The sequence below is a fragment of the Aspergillus wentii genome (assembly GCF_001890725.1).
Source record: "Aspergillus wentii DTO 134E9 unplaced genomic scaffold ASPWEscaffold_5, whole genome shotgun sequence".
Classification (NCBI taxonomy): Eukaryota; Fungi; Ascomycota; class Eurotiomycetes; order Eurotiales; family Aspergillaceae; genus Aspergillus; species Aspergillus wentii.
This window is the reverse complement of record NW_024467836.1, coordinates 2,312,488-2,329,463: the sequence shown is the minus strand read 5'-3', so window position 1 is coordinate 2,329,463 and position 16,976 is coordinate 2,312,488. Positions and strand designations below refer to the sequence as shown.

The window sequence follows — 16,976 nt, the reverse complement described above, 5'->3', positions numbered from 1 at the left end:
ATGCCACCGTCCAGATATACCGCTTTCGGGCCCGCCACAATACCAACGATCGAAGAGCCCGTACTAGAAGCCAACCACGAATTGAAAGATGTTCCCTTCACTGGGGGTGGGAAAGCTAATGGCGAAAAAACACTGACGGTCGATCCTGCTCTCAATACCGTTAGTGGGTCACCAGAAGCCACGGGCCCGGACGATAGCCCTTCCGAAAAGGGACAACGAGGAAGGGGAAAAAGACGACCAAAAATGCAGTCGGGAGGAGAGACGCCTAACAATGTTAGTGGGTGGTGCAACCATAAATGAGAACTAGACTGGAGGCTGAACTATTCAGAAACGCAAAACTCAAGTCAGGCTAGCACAACGAGCATATCGCGCGCGCAAAGATGCAACTATAGCATCACTGAATGACCGGATTTATCAATTAGAAGGACTTGTGGAGCAAATGAGCAGAACATTTCTTTCATTGAGTGGTGAGTTGGTAAAGTCTGGAGTTTTGGCATCGACCCCAGACCTGGCACGGACACTTCAACAGTCTACAAAACACTATCTGTCCCTCACAAACCAGGCAGTTTCGGTCGTGGATAATGGCCCTGGTGATACGGCAACTGACAGCTCCTTCTTGCCCTCGGACTCAACTTTACCTGCTAGTGATGCGTCTCCTGTTGCCGAAGGCAAAGGCAATCTCAATAATAGCATCCTTCCTGCGGATTATTCTCTGCCGCCATCACTGGACTGCCCGACTGCTATCACCAGCCAAAGCGGAGAAGCAGGATTTGCTTACCGGCTTCATCGTGCCTGCGTTGAAGTTGCATACAGGTGTCTCACTGATCCAGATTCTCGTCCCCAAACCATCTATCAACGACTTGGTCTTCCCTTGGGGATAGTGACGCCGCAACGTCTGACATTTCTTTTCGAATCGTTTCTGCGAAATGGCTTTTTTGCCCATTCCGGTGACCTGGAGGTTCCCTTCTTTGGTATCGGCGGTGCCGGGTCACATTATATCGATTACCGGAGGGATTATATCACAGCAAATACTATTCGCGAGCAAAGCTCAACAAACGTTGCCACTAATCACCAGTCCACTTATGAGATGCGAGATGTCTGGCTCGATTGTTACGATGTAGAAGGATATCTCAAAGAGAATGGTATTGTCCCTGTCGGTGTTTCCAAACACTCGGTGAACACTCATCCACACTTACACTCTCGAAATGACAATAATGACGAGCTGCAAAACGGCCGGCACTTTTTCGCATCCACGCATAATAAGGCTCAGCAGTACGGGTCTACAACAAAGCTCTTAGAAGAACGAGCGCTGATTCAAAGTAAGCGTCCCATTACTCGACAGTGATCGTCCTACTCCTATCCCAGACTGATTTGCTTATCAGTGCTTACCGGATGTTGTATTTGCCTTGGACGCGCTCCGGGATTTCGTCGAGTGGAGGTGGAGCGCTTTGTAATGGAGCTGGGAAATATATGTTAATAATTAGCCCAGGCATCCTGGTGATGCTTTCTTTACCTGAGTATGCTCCTTTCTTGTTTAAAAACCTCTTGTTGGACGTAGAACGCCCTCTCACAGCAGTCACTTGGGCCCATTCTGTCCACATACATTTACCAAGGGTGGTCCACCATCAGTGGAGTGGAAATCACCGTAAAATAATAAGTATGCTTTACCTAATCATTAGATTTCCCCCCCTCTTTCGCGTTCCTCTTTTCTCCCTTTCTTTCTTCATTACTCTACCCTCCTATCTACAATCCATATCAACAGTGAGTATAAGGAAAGGGATTAAAAATGAATACCTAGGTCATTTACTAAACTGATTTCTCTGCATTCTCTATCACATATAGATTGCTTTTTATCTCTCACCTTTTTCCTAACCTCCTCTCACATCTTGTTAATGATTAGACAGGACAAACGCATTAACGAAGGGTGATAAGCCTAGTAGTACATCCAAATGACCATATGCCCATCCATATTGACAGTTATTAGAAGGGATGTAATGTAATTTACTCTATATTCTATCTCCATGACAGATGGCACATCCAACCAAATGGAATTAAAAGAAGCAACCCAAACAGACCTACTCAGGTATCCATCCTCGCAATGTAAAAATGTGCTTTGAGGACAACCAAAACCGCGAGAATTGTGTGGATAGATAATATCAGTCTCATGAGCTCAGCGATTCGAGGATTATCTTTTCAAAATACGTCCGATCAGAACGCCTGTCAAGTGATGCAGGAAGTGGATCCACTTTCTATCATGCTGCAAGGCAAATTAATCTTAGAATACTATGAGTCTGCTAGATTAAGCTGTGTAGCGCTGTGGATCACGCATGCTAATCTATTTCCTTCTAGTGAATCTGATGCCCATCTTACACTAGCTGTTATTATATATCTCCGAAAGGAAAACCTATCACTAAGAATTGCGACGCTTAAGGTTGACTTGGAAGAAATTCTCTTTATGGCCAAATTATCAGAAGCTATCGCTTGGGTGGTCAAATACCCTGTTACCGAGCCAGAGAACAGTGTGGATTGGGAGTTCCGCACTCGTGATGGTCGCGTGCAGGTTCCGGGATTGTGCCTTACTTTCATACAGCCACGGCCTAAACTATTGAAATTAGAAGATATAGCCTGAATTTGTCGCCCAATTACTTGGAGAGTCTGTGACTGTCTACTGTTTTTACTAATGGAAAAGGATTCCGTTCCCCTGCCATGTTTTGAGTGATATGTGTTTATATCCCACGCCCGGAAATTTCGCGTAATCCCGAACTCCCCAAAATATCCGTTATCTGTGGGCGGCGCCTAATCTCTCAATTGCCACGTTCTATTCAATGTACTGGTGTCTCACTTCTCATACCAGGCAACAAGAATGATATTAACCTAACTACAGAGAAAAGAAATACATAGTACTATACATAGTAAAGGAAATAAGAGATCTCGGAATTTGCTCGGCACGATCGCCTCGCATAGAGAGCAAAATTAAAATAAAATGGCCCGATCGTCCCTCCCAGCCCCAGCACTGGGAATCGCCCCGTAATAGGAGATGCACCATGTGCGCTGTGCCTTACTAGGCGATGCACTATTGTGCAGATCGGAAATGCAAATGGGGCTGGCTCAGCTGCTTCCTGGAGTGTGAATAGGAATCTGCGGGAATTTCCAGAGAGATGATATGATTTGTAGTTATATCTTCATGGTAACCTTGATAGGGAAGCGGTCGAGATGGTGGAGATCAGTTTGTGGGAGAAAGCGAGTAGATGGCTGGCTGATGTTGATCCGATGGATGAATGTTTGGCCAAATCTAGCCATCTTTTGTATTAGTGAGCTCCACAATTTTGCTAGATTGAAGACTGGCTGCAACTATCGCAAAGGCCCGGTTGATCGATCGATAGCATTGGGCGGGATCTGTGGATCTACGTACATCTATCGAGATTATCTCGGCTCCACAGTTTGACTCCTGCCATGTACGGTAAAGGGCGACAATGTGGAGCTGGGATCGGCATCTGCGACCAGGTGTATCCTCGATCTCAGGGAAATATAAGCGACTAGCATGATCATAGGCTCTTAGCATAGCCAATCTGCTGATCAGGTTCACCAACAGTCTGGGTGTATCTCGGCTGTCAGTTTTCCTTAGTAAATGCCCCCACTTGGCTCCAATAGTCATGAATCCCACAATCCCCTGAATACCCGCGCAGAGGATTGAGTATAAATAGTGGGATGGAACAGAAAGATCTCTGTACAACCATCATCTTCTCTTCCCATCCTCTTGAACTTCAAGCCAATATGAAGCTCTCCCTCAGCCTATTCGCCTTGTTCGGCTCACTTGCCTTTGCTGAAGATGAAATCATCAAGGGAACCGAATCTCCAATCCAAAAATTCCCTTGGCAGGTCAGCATCCAAAGCTCAGTCGCAAAACAACATATCTGTGGTGGAAGCATCCTCAGCGGCAAATATATCCTTACCGCTGCCCATTGCATGAATCCATTGGAAGATCCCTCCTTATTCAGTGTGAGGGCAGGTTCATCGGACTCGGATTCCGGAGGGCAAGAGATTAAAGTGAAACGCTTCACACGCCACCCTGACTACCAGAAGGATTCCCCCCACAACAACGATGTCGCGATCATTGAGTTGGAGTCTGGATTCCAATTCGTCTCTGACATTGTTTACCCGGTGAAGCTTGCCGATGCCGCGGATGGCCTGCCTGCCGAGGGCACTGCCGCTGTTGTTTCGGGCTGGGGTTTTGAGAGCCTCACAAAGCCACCTCCAAGCCAACTTCAATCTGTCAATGTTGCTGTGACCAATCGGACGAAGTGTGAAGATGCATGGGCGAACCAATTCCCTCCGGAAAAAATCTCTCCCAACATGGTTTGTGCGGTCAATGCGGAGACCGGAGGGGGTAGTTGTTTTGGGGACTCTGGTGGCCCTCTGGTGGACTCGAAGACCAATAAGCAGATTGGTATCGTCTCATTCGGAAAACTGACTTGTGCTTCTGAAGATAAGAAGGAGGTTCCAGATATTTATACGAGTGTGTCCGCTGTGCGGGACTTTATTAACAACAATGCTGTATTAATCAAATTCTAATGCATGTACGTTGGGTGATATTGTTATAGAGGATTGAGAGATGGGAAGGAGAGACATGGATTAATTGTCTGCCCACGTCAGTACTCACGAAAAATTTCAATGATACTTAATTACTCATCTTTTACTGCTACAATTCAATTTAATAGATTTAACATGGCATGGTTTAAAATACTGTGGTACGGCTCAGAACTAACACTTCCTATGTCACTAGTCTTACTAACATCTACTATTTCCCTATCCAGGTTTACTATACATATATAAGTATAAATAACATTCATTCATCTAAGAATTCCCACTGGGATTCAGACAGTAGGAAATAGTCGACCAGGCCACCGAGGTGTGCCATAGTAAGCTATTATTTACTAGCTGCTTTATCTTTCTAAATATTATATAGAATATAAAGGACCTAAATATAAGTGAATGGCAGGTAAACTAGTAGATTAAGGAGATATCTTTATTCCATAATATAATAATTAATTTACCACATGTTTTCCTAGATCTACCATTACAAAAACAGGTCTGGTTGACCATTAAAATCAATATTTCACGGTGCCACCAACTCCTCTAGGTAATATACACTACTCCACCAACACCATCATCTTCTCATACCACGTATTCCTTGGTCGAGGCGGTTTCTCCGCAGCCAGAATCTCCTGCAACCCAGTGTGCATATCGACATCTTCAGGCCTCCACGCCCACGGATCAGCCCGGTACACAATCCTATGCCCAACATACAGTAGCAGGAATGCAGGGATGCCGATATACGCCGTGAAAAAGTTACTCGCCGACCATTTCGATGGAAAGAAACACGAGAAGCCGTTGATCAGCATGAGGAAGATGGCACCCGCCAGACCCACGTATGCCCCGTACGGCTGCATGATGGATTTATACGGCTGTTCGATGCCCTGTGCGGCCACGGCTTTCCGGAAGCGGAAGTACACGATGCAGCAGCAGATCCAGGAAATGAAGCCAGAGGTGTTTGTGAAGTTGATGAGCCAGTCGAAGACGACGGAGGAGGAGCTGCCGACGGAGAGGTAGGCGAGGGCGGAGAAGCAGGCCGAGGCTGAGACGGCGAGGTACGGGACACCCCATTTGTTGCAAGTTTTGAAGATGCTGGGGGCGTTGCCGGAGACGGCGAGGGAGTAGAGGGAGCGAGAGGACATGTAGAGGAAGGAGTTGCCGGCGGACCAGGCGGAGGTGAGGATGGCGGCATTGACGATGCTGGGGAGGGCGGCGATGCCGGCGTTGGTGATGCCAACGACGAATGGAGAAGAACCAGCACCGGCACCACCGTTGGTAAGTCGACTGTCATCCGATGGACAGATAACACCAATAGCTATTGCAGCCGTGATGTAGAAAAAGACCAGACGGTAGATATACCGACGAGCAGCACGAGGGACATTGCGCCGGGGCGATTCCATCTCACCACCACTGATGACGATCAACTCGGGGGCGAAGATGAATGCAATAGCAGACTGACAATTAGCCGATATCACATAAATAGAATAGACAGGTCATACCTTGACAATGCACTCCAACAGCCCAACAAACCGCCCCGCATCCCCCTTGACCAAATACTCATTCATCACCCCAGGATGTTTCCAATAATGGAAACCCAGTAACTGGCGATCCGGCCCTCCTCCCCAGAACAGAATAAACGAAAGAATCAACAATCCAATAAGAGTAATGATTTTGATCCCCGAAAACCAAAACTCAGCTTCACCGTACGCACCGACAGGGAGGAAGTTGAGCGCGACAATGACAACCAACATGATGGATATCCACACCGCAATGTGCACCCCAGGATTCCAATAATCAATCACCAGCGACGCAGCGGTAATCTCATACGGCACCAGAATCCCCAGCGAATACCAGTATAGATATCCCATCGCGAACCCCAGACTCCGCGAGACGTACCGGAAGCCGTGGTAGCTCATTGTGCCACCGTGCACGGGCAGGTATGCGCCAATCTCCGCAATGGCCGTGACGAGGGAGTAGACCAATGCTGAGATGAACAAATATCCGAGTAGCAGTGACAAAGGCCCCCCGATAGCGAGCGCCTGTCCTGATCCGACAAAGAGACCGGTGCCGATGGTTCCTCCCAGCGCCATCAGCTGGACGTGGCGGTTTTTCAGACCGCGCTGGGTGTTTTGGTACCGCTCGTCCATGAGGTCTTGCTCGACGAGGGCGCGCATCGTGCCGACCTTTTCGTCGGTGTGGGAGGGGGAGGAGACGACATCGAGTTTTTCTGGGTCGTTCATTTTGCTGTGAGTATCCATTTTGTGAGAGTATCATACAATATAATTATGAATAGATGATAGATGAGATTGAGGGAGGAAGGCAGCTTTTAAAGTATTCCTAGTGATAAGCCCCGCACGGGAAGATAAGCAGGGATCATGGATAGGAGAAGGGCTTATCTGAATACGAGAATGCATAGGTAGTGGCAATTATTTCTAGATTCAGTGGCTGAATCTACTTTCATTGGTTGAAGCTGCTTTTATTGGTCAATTGCTTCCTTCCCCGGATTTGCATTTCTTTTACATAACAGAATCCATACTTTACCCACATACCGTACTTTATGTTCGAGTCTATCCAGCACTGTGTCTATATCCAACCGAGGATAGATAAACTATCTGTCAGCCACAACTTTATCTGCCTGTCAATGTCACCGGATGCAATAAGCCTTAAAGGCTACATCACCGGCCCGGTTCCGGTCAGAATATCTTATCTGAGGCATTTCATTCATCTCTTATCTCTCTGCCATGTGTAATAAGCTATCTATCGCCTCTGACAGCCATGCACGCTATCTATAGAAGAGCTTAATTAAAAAACATCCGAAATGCCAGCCTTGGTCCACCAGAAATCACACTCCTTTCTACTCCATTCATCCTCTTTCATCTGCGCGATCACGCCTTTTCCATCCCCGCCTGCCCGTTCGTCATTTCCCTCGCCGAAGAGCATGATTTTTTCTTTCCTTTCCGCACCGTATGCATTCCACTGTGGTCTGTCTGCATACATTCCTGCGAACTTGTTCGGATCCCCAGTTACGATAAACGAGGTAAAGTATGCATGTAGCGTACCAGCCATTTCCCGCTGCGAAGGCGAAATACTCCTCACTTCCGGATTAAACGTCTCATACGCCATCTGGTCGCCGTGGTTTGCGCCACCTTGCACGGTCTTATTTAATGCCCAGTGATAGAGGAAGATAGGCGCGTTCTGATCCTGCGAGGCAAGCGATGCAGTCTGGCGGACTGGACAAGCGTATGCGTAGTGTCCGTACGCTGCTTCAAGCCGCTTATATTGTGGGCCGACGGGGATGTTTCTGCGCTCTATATATGGTGAGTCGTCTGCGTAGAGTGGGTCTGGGTAGAGGTTTGAGATGGTCTGGATATCTTGCGATGAGTAGGCTGGGAGTAGGGTTTTGAAAAAGTCGTCAAACTGCTCTGATGTCTCTACGGTAGATGGGACGTAGTATGTGCCTTCGTTTGTGTTGAAGCCGGTTATTATCGGCATTCGTTGCCACTTTCCGCTTTTCCACGCGTCGATGGGACGCTGTTTGATCAGGTCGCCGTCAATGACGGGCTGGAAAGCCCAGCGGACGGAGGGGTTGTATTTTGCAAAGACGGTGTAGGAGGCGTTCAGGATGACTGGCTCCTGCGCTGAGCGGAGACAAGACATGATGTGGTCTTTGGACGTGGTGCAGTTTGCCAAAGAGATGAACTCGTTGAATTGGTCTTCGTGGAGACGCGCATTGTACGGATGCACGGCACGGGATGTTGCACTGCCAGATTCGATGATCGCACGGTGAAAGAGGGGTGGTAGATCTGTGTTCATGATGTGGTGGGCGATCTATACTGTCAGTTTAATGCATGAAGCTATACAGTAGTGTACGTACCGAGTGAGCACCGGCCGACAATCCAAACACCGTAACCTGCGACGGATCGCCACCAAACGACTCAATATTATCCTGCACCCATTGCAGCAAGACAATCTGATCGCGCAGACCGAGATTCAGAATCCCTTCTTCAGCTGAGAGCGTCGATGGTAGGAAACCGAGTGCACCGATTCTATCTCGTCAATACCCCACCCTCACATACTGTCCGGATAGGGACGTACCGATAATTAAAACTAACACCGATAAACGGCTCTTCTGACCAGCTGATCATCGAGGCGGTGTTGTGCATTGATGCTATCCCAGTTAGTATTTATATCCATTACTAAAGAGTGAAAGACATACAAGTTCCTCTATTATAAGCCCCTCCATGCACATAAACCGCCACAGGCAGTTTCTTCCCTCCATCCTTCCGACTTGGCCGGAAGACATTCACAGTGAGACAATCCTCGCTATACTTGACATCCCCAGTCACCTGCAGGAGTTGTTTTCCCGGACATCTACCTTAATTAACACCTCATCCATATTAGCGATATGAGTGCAAATACCTCGGCCCAAACTCCCGCGCATCAACCACCCCCTCACCCGCCGGGACAGGAACAGCAGGACGAAATCTTCTCTCGCCGACTGGTGATACCGCGTATGGAATACCTAGGAATGCATCGATGGGTGTTTTCAGATCTTGTTTGAGGGTTTTGCCGATGAGGATTCCTTGGGGGAGGGTTGTGAGGGGGAGGGGGAGATATGGATGGACTGATGTTGGGAGGTAGGGGAGTGTATAGATGGTTAATTGTTGGTGAAAGATGATTGCTGGCAGAGAGGCCAGAATTAGTAATTTGAGCATCTTCACTTGATTGTGAATGTGAAGATGGAATAATTGACTGAAGATGGGGCTATCTGCTATTTATCATCCCCGCTTTTCCCCTCATCGGATTCCTTCCGTGATCCACTATGGTATCAATTGATAATAACATGACAACACTATCTTTCTATCTATTTAGTTATCTCGAAAAGCATCTCTGATAAATTCCTCCTCCTCGGCTTGATGCACACTCACGTATCCAGCAGCCACACTCGCAATCGGCTTCCTCCCTACAAAGCTCATTCTCCGTCCTTTGTGCTCCTCAATCGTATCGAAAATCGTCTCAAAGCGAGGTGCCATATAACTCCAGGCCCCGCAATTGAGCGGTTCTTCCTGACACCAGACTATCTCTTTCGCATTGGGATATTGCGCTAGATTATCCTTTGCTTCCTGCCAGGGAAAGGGGTGGAGCTGTTCGAGGCGGATTATGGCTGTGTCGGTTATGTTGTGCTGTTGTCGGTATTTAGATAGCGCGATGTAGACCTGTCCACTGCAGTAGATGACTTTTTTAATCTCAGTTGGCGCAGATATGCTCTTGTTATGTTCTGGATCTGGCAGGATAGGCTGGAAATGCGAGTCGCCTGTAAAGTCGGCCAAGTTGGAGCGCACCATTGGATGGCGGAGGAGGGATTTAGAGAAGCATACAATAAGGGCTGTCTGGTTAGTATATACCATATCATATACAAGATAGATGGCTTACGCTTCCGATAATCACGATGCATCTGCCTCCGCAAAACGTGAAAGTAATTCGCCGGCGTCGTCATATACACGACCCCCATATTCGCATCCTGATGCTGTCGTTCCAGTTTCTCTGCCGATGGGAAGACCCGCGGATCTTCATCGCACAACTGCAGGAATCTCTCTATCCGTGCAGACGAATGCTCTGGTCCCTGTCCATCAAGTCCGTGAGGAAGAGACAGCACCAGTCCCGATCTCTGCATCCACTTCTTCTCCCCCGACGAGATATACTGGTCGATAATGCACTGCGCAGTATTGGCAAAGTCGCCGAACTGCGCTTCCCAGATGACCAGGGCGTTAGGGAACCGGCATGAATAGCCGTACTCGAAGCCCATGACGCCGTATTCGGATAGCGAGGAATTGCCGATTTCGAATCTGGCTTGGTCGGGGGAGAGATTGTCGAGAGGAGTGTATGTTTCGCCGGTTTTCTGGTCGTGCAGGACAGAGTGGCGTTGTGAGAATGTGCCTCTTTCTACATCTTGTCCTGAGATGCGGACGTGATAGCCTTCGAGACAGAGAGAACCAAATGCGAGTGCTTCGCTGGTTCCCCAGTCGATGTCCTGTCCGTCGAGGAGGCTTTGTTGGCGTTTTTGGAGGATGCGCTGGAGGCTTTTGTGGACGGTGAATGGTTCTGCTGGGACGCCGAGTTTGGATGCAACTTTCATGATGGTCTGCCCTTCAATGGCAGTTGGTTTAGCCGGGAATGTCTCGTTCGCAACCTCCTCTGGTGTCTTGAACTCATCCCATGGTGACGTGTGATACTCCCCGGTAATATCATCCAGTACTCCTCTGCTCTTCTCCAGTCCGTCACTCATCGCATCCCAAGCCTCACTCTGCATCTTTTCAACCTCCTCCTTCGCCACACTCCCTTCAGATAACAGCTTCTGCACATACGAATCCAATTGCGGCACCTTGTTGACAATCTGCTCATACATCACCGGCTGCGTAAAAAACGGCTGATCCATCTCGTTATGCCCGTTCTTGCGATAACACACCAAATCGACAAAACAGTCTTTGTGGAACTTGGCCCGATACTCAGCCGCCAATTTGCAAACTGCAGCAACGGCTTCAACGTCATCTGCGTTGACGTGAAAGATAGGCGCATCCATGTACTTGGCCACATCGGACACGTACATCGTCCCTCGTCCTTGGTCGTAGTCCGTCGTGAAACCAACTTGGTTGTTCACGATGAGATGCACTGTTCCGCCTGTGGAAAAGTGCTTGAGATTCGCCAGCCCGAGCGTCTCGTACACGATGCCTTGTCCCGCGAAGGCAGCGTCGGTATGGCTGTTGAAGACCATCGTGTTGTTCTTATCCCCGCCTTGTGCTTGTATAGCTCGCGCCATGCCTTGGGCAATGGCATTGGTAGCTTCCAAATGCGACGGCACAGGCGGAATGCCTATCTCAACTTTCTTCCCTGAGGCAGTTTTAACCTCATTATACATCCCCAGATGATACTTGACATCACCGGGAATGCCATGTCGCGGACTGGCACCAGAGTGAAAGTCACTAAGCAGCACATCATTCGGCTTCCCCAGTACATTGCTGAGCACATTGAGTCTTCCCCGATGACAGCACGCAAAGATAATACTCTCCACCCCATTCTCCACCGACGCATCAATCACAGCATGAACACCAGGAACCTGACTCTCGACACCATCCAACCCGAATCGCTTCGCAGTCGGAAACTTGGTCGCCAGGAACTTTTCAAATGTGGCTGCGCGCACGAGGCGATCCAGAATCCGCTTCTTCTCGTCGCGAGAATACTGAACAATCGTATCGGGGACTTCGAGTCGACTGCGTATCCAGTTCACTTCGTCTGCGTTGTTGAGATGCGTATACTCTGCGCCGTGGGAACCACAATAGACCTTCTCACACACGCCGATGATATCCCGCAACTTCATATTCCCTCCCTGAAAGTGAGGTAACAGTCCCCCTCCCCCTCCAACCTCAAACTCCCTATCCAAATCTTCCTTTGTAAAGCCATACTCTTCAATCCTCAACTCTTTCACCTCGCTCTCACCACCCAAATCAAGCGGATTAATCTTCGCCTTCAAATGTCCGCGCCTCTGATACGCACCCACCAACTGCTGGACTTTGATCTCATCCACCCCTCCCCCTGACCCATGTGCAGTCCGTTGCACAGGCTTCAGCGAAACCAACCCCGGCGGCGGCTGGAATGCGTTTTCAATTGGTATTCTTCCATTCTCTATCGCGGAAAAGTATGCCTGCCATGATGTATGTACGGATGTAGGATCCGATTTCCACGAAAAGTACATGTGGTCGACGTAATCTGCGCCGCTGCCTTGGAGGAAGGTGTCGGACTGGACTGTTAGTATCTAGGTATCAAATCTGCAATAAGGGACGTACAGATTGAGAGGCGTAGCATCTTTGTTGTAGTTGCAGACATCTCTGTCTCTGTAAACGAAATCCAGGTTGCCGAAGTAACCGCGCCCCATTCGGGCGCATCAATCTGGGTAACATCATTCTGTCTAGGTTATAATTAATTCAAGAACAAAGAGGAGAACAGAGTACAAATACTAAATCAGTCAAGCGGGGAATAATCGATATCGGGGAAGTGGCATTTGGCCGAGTAGGCTGTGTCGGGTGATCCCCCCGACCCCCTTCCCCAATCTAATCTTCCCCATTTGGTTGATGTTATCGGTTGACTTGCAGTCCACCTATTATTATGGAGTCAAGCTGGAGAATGGGGAATGGGAATGAATGCAAGGTGACGGATTCTTTTCCGTGGTGGTTGTACTGCATTGTCTGTCGGGTGATGCTTCCGGTGGTATATAGGCTATAAGACTGATCTATCTAGATACACTGGATTGTTTAGAATGTCTAGGATCAACCTCGGTGCTGGGTCGAGACATCACACTAGCCTCTCTCTTCCGCCATTTGCATCTCTTCAGTATGTTCCTCTGATACTTACTCCACCTCCGCCTTCCTCGTAAACGATATCTCCGTCTTAGCAATACGCCACGGCAACGGATCCATCCCATTACAATCCCTCTCATCCGGCTCCGCAGAAAGCAGTGCATATTTTGTCGCTCGCAGGATTGTGGAGAACTTCATCGTATATGACCCGTGATTCGAAAAATAGGCGAACACGCCCAGGCAGATGCTGGACAGTGTGACTCCGATCGCGATGCCATAGGCTGTCCACAGGATGGATTGCGAGTAGGTGTAGACGTTGCGATAGATTGTTACTATGACGGATGTGTTTGGGGGTGAGGAGGGAACGGTGTAGTTTGGTCTTTCATGTTGTTAGTGTGCGGTTATTGGTGATGAAATAGGGACGTACTGGAAGAGAGCTGAACTCATCAGGGAAATGGTGATGTTGTGGGACATCTCCTCGACGATGTCCGCAAATGAAGTCGATGTTTTTCCTCCCAACTGACTCACTGAATGTTCCTGCCAGCTGTTCTGGAAGGAATTCAACACATTCCTCTTACTCGTGATGCCCCTGACGCCGGCTAGTTCTTTTGTATCTCCCAACTTTGTCGACATGACGTTCGTACTACCAGTGGTCATCGACGAAGTGGTAGTTGAGTTTTGCGGCCCATAAGTATCTTCATAGTTCCTTTCCTGGAATAATACGGCGATACCACCGACTAACAGTTGCCCAAATGACTCCATCACAGACTGATATGTGAATCCCTCGAACAAGTGCTGATATGACTTTGCTTGTTGCATGGTTGCATCGTATGAAGGCACCCCTCCTTGAGCGGTGATTTCGACCCCGTTTATATATACGACTCCATTGAGAAGTTGTGGAGTAGGCATTTCCACCCTCTGTTCGCCATTGACATATGTGAAATTCGGCGAGTAAGTCGCATTGTACAGAGTGCACTGCAGAATTGTTGCGCCTTCCGTTGCAGTTGCTACTGGCTTAATGGTTCCATTCTCCGGTCTTGACATCTGTGGGAAAGCAGCGAGGAAAATAGACAGTGGATCCTGGCGAAGGTTAGTATCTTTATCTGGGGTTCGCAAGTCGATAAGGTCGTCTGATTTCGGCCCCAGATGTTCCGAATCAGAAGATCCTGAACTAGGGTTCGCACGATTCAAGAATGGCAAGGATCCGCTGATCGAACTGTTGGATGGCGTCCATGAGAGGAACTCGATTGAATACGTCCCTACATCGTCTATCATATGCTGCTCATTCATCTTGTTGATCATCGACTGTACTTCCTGTACAATAGCCGCATGCAGGGTGCTATTCACAATGGCGCATTTTAACGCCGGTCCGTGAAAGCGCAGCATCCATGAGGAGTTGGCTGATGGCGGCTGTATGTTCAGTATAGACCCCTGCATGGCGGCACTGGTGACCACTTTCTGCACCTCGGGCATGGGGCCACTATACGAAATGTCGAGCGTGCCAGTCCCCGTATAGGGATCGAAATCAGAATCCAGATTGACAAAGTTGATGCTGCTAAAGTCGACTCGAGGGACGCGAAGTAGCGAGGAAATCGAGAACGGCGCCAGCTGCACGTTTAAAGTAGCGGGTGTTATCACCGACGCCACCGGGAGGAGCCAGATGATGGTGGCCAACAGCATGCCGAGAGGATAATGGCACCAAAGATTGAAATTGGCCATCTGGAAGCCATTTCGGAGAGCGGAGAAGAAGTCATCAATCACGCCGATTCTAGTGGATGGCGCTTTGATAAGTTGTCGCCATGCGAACTGGTCGAAGACGGTCGACACAGCTACCCCGAGGAATGACTTGACCAGGAAGGCGAAGAAGGTGCCGATAGACACATTTACCTGCTGGTCAGACACGTCGAGGGATAGTTTTCGAGCAATCGGCGATCCAGAGTCGTGCACGACTTGGCCATTCAGGTCCTGGTAAAAGGCATGATGACCGACTGCAAATGCAATGGCCACGACGAGGACCAAGCCCATCGAGACAGGGGCAGATATATTGGAAGAGAGAACCATTTTGATGTTATGCAAATTTCATTGAGAAAATGAGGGGTTTAAGTCTCGCTCAAGACAAGGCTGTGGATGAAAGCCATGAGGCCAATCATATTCCGTGTTGAACACGGCCACATTCTATGAAGATCATCTCAGCCTTGCGAAGATCAAACTCGAATGGGTTGCACAAGAATAAGCATTTTAAGTAACTGGATAAGAGGATTTAGATATTAAATGCTGATTCAATAGATAATATAAACTACGTCTGTTTATTAGTGCTGAAGGAAAGCACCTTGCTCGCCCAGGTACCTACTGATCGGATGCATGGTAGTTGACTGTTCTTTCTGATCAACACTTTCTCTTGATCATTGATAGTTAATTGTAGGTAAAACTGGAAAAAAGTGGTATTCAAGTGATATAATGCATCAATCCAACAGCATACTCGCCGGATCTTGCAAATACTTGGAAATCAACGTCAGGAAAGTCACCGCTTCTCGTCCGTCAATCAGGCGATGATCATATGTCAGGGCAGTATACATCATCTATCCAGTTAGCACATATATCACATATCACATCAGATAAACTCACAGGACGAATCTCCACCCTCCCATCCACCGCAACCGGTCGATCTTGAATACCATAAATACCCAAGACAGCAGTCTGCGGCATGTTGATAATAGGCGTCCCAAATAGTGATCCCCAGATTCCGCTGTTGCTGATGGTGAAGCTGCCGCCAGACAGATCTTCGAGGGTCAATTTGCCATCGCGGGCCTGTTTATTAGCTTCCCTCATATAGATAGATGGGTAGATGGTACCTTCTTCCCCAACGCAGCAATCCCCGCCTCAATCTCAACAATATTCATACTCTCGATATTCCTCAAGACAGGCGTCACCAATCCCTTGGGCGTAGCAACCGCAACACTTAAATCGATATAATCTCTGTATACGATTGTATCCTCATTCTCAATCATCGCATTCACAGACGGGATTTGTTTCAGGGCGAGTGCGGACGCGCGCGCAACAGGGCCCATGAAGCCGAGCTTTGTAGCGTGTTTTTCGAGAACAGAATCTTTGTGTTTCTCGCGAAAGGCCATGATGTTGGTCATGTCGACTTCGTTGAAGGTGGTTAGGAAGGCGGTTGTAGTTTGGGATTCTTTGAGGCGTTCGGCGGTGCGTTTGCGGACGCGTGTCATTTTGATCTTTCTTCATTAGTGGTGTTTGTATATGAGTTGATGGACGTACTCTTTCTTCTGCTCGGCTGCCTTTGTAGCCGGGGAATTGCTGAGCTGAGGCTGTAGGGGTGGATGAAGGTGTAGAAGATACAGCTGGAGCAGCTGGCTCAGGCTTCAATTCCTCAACTGGAGCCTTCTCAACTTGTTCCTCAACCTTCTCTTCTTTCACCTCCTTAACCGCAGTCTTCTCTCCCTTCGCAGCATCAACATCAATCTCCACCAACCCCTGGTCAACAGCAACACTATCCCCCTCCCCAGCCAACAACTTTCTAATAACACCCGCCGAAGTAGCAGTCACCGAAACATCAATTTTATCCGTCTCAATCGAGGCAATCTCCTCGTCTACCTCAACATAGTCGCCCACCTGCTTATGAAATGATCCGACTGTTCCTTCAGAAATGGATTCCGCCATGGGCGGGACGATGATGGTTTTTAGGGATTCATTTTGTGTGGCTGAGAGGGTGAATTGGCGGATGCCTAGATGTCGTGATCGGATATGGGAGGTGAGGTTGGGCTTGAGGTTGTGTGGATGATATCGTGTTATTGACCGCGTTGACGGGATGGGAGATCGAAGGATCCTCTTTAGGATGGAGTGGGTGGTTAGTCGGAGAGACATTTTGATGATCTTGATTGAATATGCAGATTATTTCATTATATTATATTACTTTGTGAGTTTATGTCGGTCAAAATGGCCGATTGGGGTTCGGTTCGGCGTCGGGTGAGGATGCCGATGCATATAGCCGTAGGCTATATCCTATATTTA

General features: G+C 48.4%; 7 protein-coding genes across 7 annotated transcripts; 2 read left to right on the top strand and 5 right to left on the bottom strand.

Moving 5' to 3' along the window:
- Positions 1-1,798, top strand: ASPWEDRAFT_42519 (uncharacterized protein). The gene has a single exon (XM_040835796.1). It carries the CDS (start codon positions 440-442, stop codon positions 1,343-1,345), a length of 906 nt encoding a protein of 301 aa, XP_040688193.1. The 5' UTR covers positions 1-439; the 3' UTR covers positions 1,346-1,798.
- Positions 1,799-3,740: 1,942 nt separating this feature from the next.
- Positions 3,741-4,730, top strand: ASPWEDRAFT_42518 (serine protease). The gene has a single exon (XM_040835795.1). The coding sequence runs from the start codon at positions 3,775-3,777 to the stop codon at positions 4,570-4,572; it is 798 nt and encodes a 265-aa protein (XP_040688192.1). The 5' UTR covers positions 3,741-3,774; the 3' UTR covers positions 4,573-4,730.
- Positions 4,731-5,150: 420 nt separating this feature from the next.
- ASPWEDRAFT_113870 (proline permease PrnB) lies at positions 5,151-6,833 on the bottom strand (the record flags this gene model as incomplete). Its single annotated transcript, XM_040828440.1, has 2 exons — positions 5,151-6,047; positions 6,093-6,833. 2 exons carry the CDS (start codon positions 6,831-6,833, stop codon positions 5,151-5,153), a joined length of 1,638 nt encoding a protein of 545 aa, XP_040688191.1.
- A 354-nt stretch (positions 6,834-7,187) lies between these two features.
- On the bottom strand, positions 7,188-9,364 carry ASPWEDRAFT_136662 (putative extracellular lipase). The gene is made up of 5 exons (XM_040829347.1): positions 9,013-9,364; positions 8,810-8,964; positions 8,689-8,761; positions 8,468-8,639; positions 7,188-8,421 (listed from the first exon to the last, which is right to left on the bottom strand). The coding sequence occupies exons 1-5, from the start codon at positions 9,306-9,308 to the stop codon at positions 7,396-7,398; spliced, it is 1,722 nt and encodes a 573-aa protein (XP_040688190.1). The 5' UTR covers positions 9,309-9,364; the 3' UTR covers positions 7,188-7,395.
- A 97-nt stretch (positions 9,365-9,461) lies between these two features.
- Positions 9,462-12,474, bottom strand: ASPWEDRAFT_52723 (2-oxoglutarate dehydrogenase family protein; the record flags this gene model as incomplete). The annotated part of the gene is made up of 3 exons (XM_040837781.1): positions 9,462-9,979; positions 10,027-12,393; positions 12,435-12,474. 3 exons carry the CDS (start codon positions 12,472-12,474, stop codon positions 9,462-9,464), a joined length of 2,925 nt encoding a protein of 974 aa, XP_040688189.1.
- Positions 12,475-12,783: 309 nt separating this feature from the next.
- Positions 12,784-15,039, bottom strand: ASPWEDRAFT_42514 (uncharacterized protein). Its single transcript, XM_040835794.1, has 2 exons — positions 13,372-15,039; positions 12,784-13,323 (listed from the first exon to the last, which is right to left on the bottom strand). Exons 1-2 carry the CDS (start codon positions 15,003-15,005, stop codon positions 12,996-12,998), a joined length of 1,962 nt encoding a protein of 653 aa, XP_040688188.1. The 5' UTR covers positions 15,006-15,039; the 3' UTR covers positions 12,784-12,995.
- Positions 15,040-15,366: 327 nt separating this feature from the next.
- ASPWEDRAFT_136656 (uncharacterized protein) lies at positions 15,367-16,685 on the bottom strand. The gene is made up of 4 exons (XM_040829346.1): positions 16,224-16,685; positions 15,797-16,180; positions 15,570-15,752; positions 15,367-15,523 (listed from the first exon to the last, which is right to left on the bottom strand). The coding sequence occupies exons 1-4, from the start codon at positions 16,623-16,625 to the stop codon at positions 15,407-15,409; spliced, it is 1,086 nt and encodes a 361-aa protein (XP_040688187.1). The 5' UTR covers positions 16,626-16,685; the 3' UTR covers positions 15,367-15,406.
- Positions 16,686-16,976: the final 291 nt, after the last annotated feature.